Source organism: Lissotriton helveticus, chromosome 12 (assembly GCF_964261635.1).
Source record: "Lissotriton helveticus chromosome 12, aLisHel1.1, whole genome shotgun sequence".
Taxonomy (NCBI): domain Eukaryota; kingdom Metazoa; phylum Chordata; class Amphibia; order Caudata; family Salamandridae; genus Lissotriton; species Lissotriton helveticus.
This window is the reverse complement of record NC_136073.1, coordinates 791,201,643-791,211,327: the sequence shown is the minus strand read 5'-3', so window position 1 is coordinate 791,211,327 and position 9,685 is coordinate 791,201,643. Positions and strand designations below refer to the sequence as shown.

At 45.0% G+C, this 9,685-nt stretch overlaps 1 protein-coding gene across 1 annotated transcript; it reads right to left on the bottom strand.

Annotated features, from left to right (window-relative positions):
• Nucleotides 1–558: 558 nt before the first annotated feature.
• On the bottom strand, nt 559–8,454 carry LOC144798144 (mas-related G-protein coupled receptor member H-like). The gene is made up of 2 exons (XM_078668897.1): nt 8,173–8,454; nt 559–1,578 (listed from the first exon to the last, which is right to left on the bottom strand). The coding sequence occupies exons 1-2, from the start codon at nt 8,452–8,454 to the stop codon at nt 559–561; spliced, it is 1,302 nt and encodes a 433-aa protein (XP_078525023.1).
• Nucleotides 8,455–9,685: the final 1,231 nt, after the last annotated feature.

The following is a 9,685-nucleotide window of genomic DNA, read 5'->3' as shown; positions in this document are numbered from 1 at the left end:
TTGCTATTTACCGACAGGTCTGACCTCTCGGTAAATAGCGGCCCCAAAAGTGCAAAATCGCAATTTCCTGATGTGTCATGAATAGCATTTGAGGAATCTCTATTAGAGATTCCTTAAATGCCATTCCTCGCAAATATGCGAATTCTTAAATAGCGATTTTTGCATTTGGGATTGTGAATACCAAATGAAAAAATCGCACTCGCAAAGGGCCAGATTCTCAGAATCTGGCCCTTTTGCGAGCGCTATTGCCTACATGAATCAGGCTGATAGTTTCTTAAATGTCCAGAGTGATTATTACCCACAAACCTATGATCTCTCAAAGCAGTGTTAATTAGTGTGCTGGTTTCAACTATTTATGAGCATTTATCACCCAGCAATGCTGTCACTACATCACAGATGGTCTAGTATTCACAAGCTTCAAGTGAACATGAGAACCACAGTTCAACTTTATTTTGGCGTTTCCATGAACGTCAACTAGCTAAATCAGAGCACACCTTTGGTGTTGGACTGATGCATAACCTCTTCCATCTAAGGTAAGTTTGGAATGCCACACGCGCACTAAAGTGGAGAGCGCATTCGGAGACACTCTTGTTGAGGGAAGTCTTCAGCTTCATCCTGAGTTAACTGAGACTCATCTTGAAAAGCCTTCTGAAGGGCCCGCTTTATGGTGGTCTTGCTTCCCCGCCGCCGGAGACTACCCACTAGAAAGTATAGTATAGGGTTGATGCTACTGTTAATGCAGAAGCAGTAACAGCAAACCATCCCATATGCAGGTGGCATAGTGAGAAGATCAAAAACAACAAGAAAAGTAATTAGACAGATTACCACAGAGAGGGAAAGAAAGGTTAATACGGTGATGAGAATGAGGATGGAGGGCCTCACGCCGTGGCGCCGCTGTGATTTCTTGCAAATTTTGTTGAGTAGGACCAGATTGGATAGAAGAATTACAGGTGTTAAAATTAAAAAATATAAAACAGCCTCAAATATGGCAAATTCTTTAGAGATTCCATTTGTAAAACCAAAATAAGTTTCTGTTGCAGCCAACATACTGGAAAAGGCCCATAAAACGATGCAGACAATGGTGGTCTGGTAGCTGGGACGGTGACATCGATACCAAATTGGGTAAAGAATGGAGAGGCACCTCTCCACACTGATGGCGGTGAGGAGGTACAGACTGCTCTGATACCCAAACGCAGTTATAAACGTTATGATGTAGAAGGGAAAAGATATCACAATGAATCCGTGTAGAGGCAACAGATAAAGCAGGATGATCATGAAGGAAAAGAAGAGAAGAAACATAAAATCAGCAATGGACAAGTTTAAAATGTATGTGGTAAAATGTGTTCTGGAGATGCAAACCGTGAGGTACCAGAGAGTTATCCCATTCCCGACCAGTCCAAGCAAACAAATGAACAAGAGGCCGTAGGACTGGGCCAGTAGAATTGAAGTCTGAGGAGCATAGTCTATATCTGTGGTATTACGGTCTTCAAAGTATTCTTCCATTTCAGCAGAACTAGGAGAGATGGTATTATGATCCTTTATAGATGAACCTTTGGTACCACAAGTTGTTCCTCTGACCTGTGAGAGATATTAACAGAGATGAAAACACAGAATATGTTGATATGGACAGTGCATTCCAGCATTTCTCTTACAAATGAATCAGGACTCAAAAGGGACAGTTTTCTGTTCTTTCATCACAAACGTTAGTTGTTCTGTTAAAATCGAAATGGTTAGTTGGCCCACAAGGACGTCCTTGGGGAAACTACCATTCTTGTTACCTCCATTAAGTCCCACACAGTGGGATTGCTAAGAGGTGTTTGGAGGCCACGCCCCCTTTCTCCACCAGTCTGCAAACATGCCTCCTGGCACACTACTGGTTGGGGGATGAAGTCCACTTTACTGCAGAGGGACCTTGGGGGCCAAGAAGCACTCCTGGGAGCTCCTATAAGTCCTAAGCAGTGGAATTCTTGAGAGCTCATTAGAGGCCCAATCCTTTTTCTCCACCACTCTGCAAACGTGACTTCTAGTTAAAAAACCTTAAAAATTCTCTGAAAAAAAATCGGTTTCAGGGACGTTATAGATAGGAATTAGCATTTACAAAACCTTAGAAATTCACTGCATAAACACAGGTTTTAGGGTTGTTATAGTTAGCAATTAGAATGAAAAAAACCTGAGAAATTCACGGAAAAAATAAAGGTTACAGGGATGTTTTATTTAGGCTGGCATTTCACTGGTAAAAAAACAGAGAAGTTCAGCTGTTATAGTTAGCTGAGCTAACTATAACACATGCCCCCGCAATGAACTAGTTATGACCTCACATATTACATCGCTCATGACATGGTCAGTGACATCACTGATGACATGACGTCTCTAATGACTTCACTGATGATATCAGTGATGACATCATCCACAGGATCTCTGCCACACCCACTCACACCCCAATAGAATCATTTATACACCCACTGCCACTCCCACGCAACCATTCACAAACCGATCACAGAGCGATGCCAGTACTTAAACACCCACCCACTGATTCACTGATCTAGTCACACGTCTACTCGCTCTCCCATACTTCCACTCATAGACCCACTCACTCGCTAATACAGCCATTGACATATCCACTCCTACAGCCATAAAGGCGCTCGCACACTGAGTGACTTTCCCATAGAACTACTCACACACCTAGACACTCACCCATACGGACACTTACTTATCCAAACAGTTACATACCCACCCACTTACTTACTCATACAAATAGTAACACATACACACTCAGCTATACAGTCACTGACAGAAGCATCCACTCATCATATTACCACTCTCACATTCACTCACTCATGGATGCAGTCACACATATACCCTGTCACTCACGTATACTGCCTTCCACATACTGAGTTACTCACCCATTCTGACACATGCAACAGTCCCCCATACATCCACTGACTCACTCACTCACTGATCCATACAGGCAGTTACACACCTTCTCTCCTACAAACACAGACACCCAGACAACCATAGACAAAGTCAGACAACCAATCAAGCACCCATATAGTCATTCATGTACCCACTAACACACTCATGCACCCACTTAGACATCAACTGATAGACAGATACACACATTCACACAGTCACTCACCCATACATTCACTGAGACACCTAATCCCTCACTTATACAGACACTCATACACCCACTGATTCACCAATACATATTGGTATATATATTTAACGAATTAAACACAAGTGGGGCTGCTCCTAGTGAGGTGATCTACAGGTGCTTAGAGATGCGTGATTGATGAGGGCATCATACAAAACGTGAAAGACTGGCCTCACACACCACCTGGTGTCATGCTTCATCATAGGCCGTCCTCGCCCTCTAAAAACTTGGTTTGATAGAGGGCGAGCATACACCTGATGAAAGGGATGCACTTCTTAAACTAAGTGGGGGCCCGTGGGTAGTGAAAGTGATCTAAAAACCATTACAGTTGTCATAAAGACTCATTTTAATAAACTGGCCAACTGTAACGTGTTAAAAGAAGTGCGCGGTGACTAGGGAAATGATTATCCCTTTGCCATGGTGTATGTGGTCAACATGTTTCTGCCTAATGTCCCATGAAGTTATGTGGCATTCTTCAGGACCTTTTTTTCAAATGGGCTCTGTCTTTATAATTAAATAATTAAATAAAGATAAACCACTATGTGGGGTGTGAATTATCGCTCAGCCCACTGCTATGGGACTCCAAGTCTAGCCTGTCGAAAAATGAGAAGACAAACAAAAACATAATAGGTAGGTTGCCGCTGGTTATTTCACAAGTAACCATCCATCACCACACTGCTTATCGCGCGTGGTTATTACCCCGTTAACCGGGGCGGTAATTCCGCCGCGGTGCGGGCATTTACTTGCGCGGGCGGGGCCACCTCGGCCGTTAGACGTGCGCAGCACTAGGAAGGTAGTGCTCGCGATGTCCAACGGCCGACGGCAGCACTTATGGGGTTAAAGGTACATTACACGTGTCACTCATATGTGTGCCCACTCCTTTAAAAACTATGAGAGAGAATGTCTCTCATAACTTACCCAAGAACTCTAACCTACTTTCTCTATGTGAGGCATGGGGGAAGACCCCTCTAGTGACATTCTTGGAAAGTAGGGAAAAACAAACAAAACCCGATGATGATTTATCAAGTTTACACATAAATGCAGATTTTCTTAAAAAACTGATTTTGAATAGACAGAAAAATGCCTGCTTAAGACGTTTCAACCGCACCCACACACACACCAACACTCATACTCCTAGTGTCTCTGGCTGCGCCTTCCGCCGCGTAACCTACCTTTGTCCGCTCCGCCTCCCCGTCGATGAATGGAAGTGGGCTTGGCGGGGTCTTATATAGTCCTCCATCATGTATAATTGGTGCCAATTTAGGTATATTGGTAGCACTTTGGTAGGATCCGGTGTCCCCGCAGTCTATTCAGTTGAAGGCAGTTTCAGCATCCAGTGATACTAGAAGTACCTAGATCAGGTTTTGTTAGGCCTTCTCAACCAAATCCACCATCCTATGCTAAATGCCATGGGACTGACACTGCTTGATAAAGCCTGACTAATCAGGAGGTATGCATTCAGGAGAGAAAGTTTCGAATCTGTCGCGAAGATTTTCGTAAGAGTCTTTTATCAGTGTTTATGAGCGGCATTGGTCTGTAGAAAGAACTTAATTTAGAGTCCTCCCCTGGTTTGAGTAATGGAGACAAGTTGGCCTGGCTCATCTTTGGAGTGACAATTAATAGATCAGCAAGGCTGATGAATAGGGTAGTGAGGTTAGGTTCAAGGGTATATACAAATGGTCTATAAAAAACACCCATAAACCTATCCAGGACGGGGGCCTTGTAGTTTCAGAGTATTGTTTGAAATCTGTTTTTATTATATCACAAGATTCAGAGTTTTAATAGACATAGCACGTCTTTTACCATAATACTGGTGTTTAACGCCTTTAACAGAGCAGAGGTCGCATGGAGAAATGTAATGCTGTGCAGATATTTGGTTTGCCTCAGTTCAGTCAGATATTCCACCCTAAAAAGTTTGTTCGAAAAGTACAGAAACATCTAGCTTATCCTCTTGCACAAAGAGGCTTCTGTCATCATAGGCAGAACCCTAGAGCCAGAGGCATAAGAGCCAGAATATCCAGGAAACAACTATTTTCAGTTCTTTGCTGTATGTCTGTTACTTGTGCAACTATTTTATTTGCCAGATCCTAGGTTTTCTTAGAGTGTGGATAGTCATTATCCACTCTCTTGGTAGTAACAGAGTTATGATTCGCTTTCAGTTCTGTAACTCTATGGAGCAGGGCGGTGCCTTATGCCGCGTCTCTATCAGCAGTCGCGGGGGGCCTTAGTTGAGGCTTGGGAGATTCCCTGCCTTTAAGTCATCCCACAGGTACTTGACCCCCAGCTTTTTTGAGTTTTATATAGCGCGAACTAGCCCGAGACATCGGGTATCAGAGCGCTTTACATGAGCACCAGTTTTGTTACAGATGGACACATGCATTTTTGTTAGGCTCGGAGAGATTAAGTGATTTGCCCAGATTCACAGGATGTTGAGCGTTGTTGCCGAGACTTGACCCCGGTTCCCCAGCTTTGAGGTTGACCGCTCTAGCCGCTAGCCACAAGGCTACATCCTCTCCCCCATGAAGTATTGCATTAGACTGGCGTGAAGTTCCAACATACGGGCTGAGTTCCTCAGTAGTGAGTGGTACAGCCCCCTCCTCCACCCTCTGACTCCATCGTGCTTAGGACGGAGATAAGGCAGGGCCGGTTTTAGGGGGGTGCGATGTGGCCACACTGGGCACTGACTTGAAGAGGGAGCACTGACCTCAGGGGGGGGGGGGCTGTGTTCAGCATTAACTTACGATTTATAACCACCCAATGCAGAGTTCCTAGTGCGTCCAGCTTTCAAGTGGCAATAAATATGTAAAAATAAATCTTGCGACTAATATTCCTGCTGTCAGTCAGTCAGTCAAAATATCTTTATTCGATTTAGTTAAAAATCATACAAAGAGATAAAAACATTTCATACAAATAAAAACTATTTACAGTATCATACAAGTCAGTGCATACATGAGGTTCATAAAAAGGCAGATTGAGTTCATTTAGTGTTGTACAAAGTTCAAATACAATGATTAAACGCAATTTAAAGGGGCCCATTATTCTGATGTGTTTTTTTTTAATTCTGGCTGCTGCCACCAGGAAATTGGCCATATAGAATGTAATACGTATGTTGTTCAATGATTGCAGGTAGAGCAGGGCTGGTCTCACTTGTGTGAAGCCAGCCTCCTTTAAAACAGGTAACAGATATTTTTTCCTAGGCTCTAAGAAAAACCCACAAAACATAACAAAGTGCATGGTATCTTGGACAGAAAAGTGATCACAACAACAGGGGGGGGGGGCTAATTCAGGTTTTTCCCACGTTTTAAAATTGCCCAAATAAAAATGTAACAAGTTAAACCTAAACTTAGTCAGGAGAAACCTATGGAATGGGATCGTAACTAAACCAAGGTAAGGTGCTAGTGCAAATGAATTTACAAGCAGATAGTGTCTCCTCACTGCCGGTTTCCGTAGTTCCTTTTCCTCGCGACATGCTCTTGCCCTGCCCATGAATTGCTTCTTGATCAAGTCAATGTCCTGATTCTTGATATCCCGGGGGGATGTAAAGAGTTCTGGTCGTCCCAGGTCTGAGAACGACTTCATCAAGTAGGCCAACCATGGCACCCTTTTAAAGTGGTCCAAAGACATGACATCAGCCATGATCTTATGGTTAAGGGGCAGTTCTTCATTGAGCCAGGTCTTTAGCCAGAAGATCAAGGGTGCCATGTTCAGCCCATCAGTGACGAAATCTAGGCCCACCTCCATATGTATGGAAAAAGTCGGTGTAGACTGTGGGACAGACAGGAGGGTCCGTAAGAATCTGTTTTCCGCCTTCTGAATTGGTTCCAGGTTTACGTAACCCCAAAGGGGTGAACCATATGAGGCCAGAGCAACTGATTTACTTGTATAAATCTTCAAAAGGGCTTCCATCGGCCTAGCACCCAACCTGCCTGCAAATCCCATGAGGGCTGCTGATGATCTAGTCACCGCCAACCTCTTCGCCCTAACCTGGGGTCCCCAAGATCCCCTCTGGTCAAACAGAACCCCCAGGTAGGGGAACGTAGAGACTCTGGTGACGACCTCGCCCTTACATTCAAAGATTTTCGATTTCCCCTTGCTACTTTGGCACCCCACGACCATAGTATGGGATTTATTTGTGTTTATTTTTAAATCCAGATGGTCCATAAATGTGCCAAAGGCATCCAGAAGACGTTGCAGACAGACACCAGTGCGAGCTATCAGCACCGCGTCGTCCGCGTACAGGAGCGCGGGGATCTTAACTGCTCCTGCACGCGGAACATCACCCTCAACATCCTCTAGATAGGCGCCCAAGCCATTAATGTAGATGGTAAAAAGCAACGGGGCCAATATACAGCCCTGTCTGACCCCCCGCATGGACTTAAAACGGGACGTACACCTTCCCTCATTAGTGACCCGCACTGCAACAAAAAGCTCTTGGTGAAGAGAGGCCATGAACTTGACCAACGCCTCATCTATACCCATCTTCAGGAGGGTGGTCCATAACTTAGACCTGTTCACCAAGTCGAAGGCCGAGGAGAGGTCCATAAACGCTAGGAATAGGGACCCCTCCTTGGCCACCGTATATTTTGAGATCAACAGGTGTAAGTTGGAGCATTGCTCAACCGTTCCTTTCTTCTCTCTGAACCCGTACTGAATGTCGGCCAGCCCCCCGCAGCACTCTACACTATCCCTCAGTTTGACCAAAAGGACTCTGCCTAATATTTTAACTGCAGAGTCCAAGAGGTATATGGGCCTATAACACCCGGGATCGTCCCGTTGGCCCTTCTTAAAAATAGGGACGATGGTAGAGATAACCCAGGTGGATGGTATGGAGTTGCCGTTCGCAGCGGTAAAGACATTACCCAAGACCCCCGCCCATAACTTGGGTGCGTGTATATAAAAGTCAGCCGGCACCCGTCAGGTCCAGGAACCTTGTTCTTGGTAGTGGCCAAAATAGCTTTCTCTACCTCAGATCTTTTAAAATAAAGGGGAGCGGCATCCGGGGCCACCAGGGGGCATACTTGACTAGCCGTCTCGTTGTCTCCATACACCTTTCTAAAGTGGGCCAGCCATTTGTCATCCGAGATAACACAGTCCATGACATCATTAGTTGAATCAGAGAAAAATGGCTGTTTGATTATTTCCCAGAATTGCCTGCTATCCTTCAGAACGACCGCGGAGAGGAGATTCTCCCAGGCTTCACGTTTGATATAGTCTTGTCTGGTCTTGACTGCTAGCTTGTAATTCTTCCTCAAGGTGACAATGTCAGCCCTTATCCTAGGTGTTCTCTTCAAGGCTGCCATTAAGGATTTATGTGCTTTTGAGCAAGTAGCGCCAAACCAGCGCTGCTTGTTACACACTCCCTTCCTGGGTTTTACCAAAAGGTCCTGTGAGACCTGCCCGCACATAGTCTCAAAGGCCCCTATAATTTCACAGTTCCGGGCATTTGGGTTTTGGCACACCGCCACATGGGCCTCGATTTTCGGGAAAACTTCCGCATAAAAGTTCTCCGGAACCACCTTGGTCCATTTAAGTCTTCTACCCTGGTCTGATGTGCGTAAGGTATGCCCTGGATTTACTGGCCCCAGGATTGGCCCCATAAAATCTCCCCAAGCTACATCAAGTATAACAGGATTATGATCGCTGTAATGGGAGGGAACTGTGCGATAGGTGATGACCCTGTTTAAGATACCTGGTGTTACAAAAATGTAACCTATAATTGTTCCAGGGTCAGTACCCGTAAAGGTAGCTATTCTTGAGCCCCCCTCCGGTTCAAAGAGGTTAAAGTTAGCCAGAAGATCTTCTAGCTCTTCACCTGATGTCGTATGCTCGAAGTGGGGGCCTTCGAGACATTCTCCCCCCTCCTTGTTACTTGAGCCACACATTAGCTTACAGGGGTGAATATTAAAATCTCCCAATAGTATGTACTCCGAATCGAGATGTGTATTCTGACTGACTGACATTAAAACAGCATCTAGTCTGGCAATATTATTATCGCTGTTGTCCCTGTTCCAGGAATTGTAAAAATTAACGTATAATATCCTCCTGGTGGGGCTGATTTCCCTTTCAACAATAAGGATATTGGGGGAGACATTGTTGATCTGTCTTAGAGATCCTTTAAGGTCTAGGGAAAATAAAATTAGGAGGCCTCCCTTAGCTCTACCAACACAGCTAGCGGTAGCAGCTTTAGCAAAGCTGGTAAACCCGTCCATCCAAAAATTAGCGGTAGTTTCCCATGTTTCCTGTTGGGCAATAACCTTGTGCCCAGAGACAAATCTAATCCACTCCTTGTCGTTGCATTTGGAGTTAATTCCTGCCACATTCCAGCTAAGTAGCTTACATACCCCCACTTCATCATTAATTAAATGCCCTACCTCCTCTGTCATGCGTGTGGAGTTGACTGATAGTCAGTCTATGTCCTCCAGACCCGACAGGGGGGCAAAACGATTTTCCGTGGCCAACCCCAAATCCTCCCGGACATTCTGGTGGTCACGGGGAAGGCGAGTTGATGATGTAGTTGGGCACCTTGGGGAT

Excerpts from the sequence above, each read along its gene's own strand:
- LOC144798144 (XM_078668897.1), bottom strand. The coding sequence starts at position 8,454 with ATGGCAGCCTTGAAGAGAACACCTAGGATAAGGGCTGACATTGTCACC. Across the intron at positions 1,579-8,172 it reads ACAACGAGACGGCTAGTCAA|GTCAGAGGAACAACTTGTGG; the intron begins GTATGCCCCCTG and ends TATCTCTCACAG.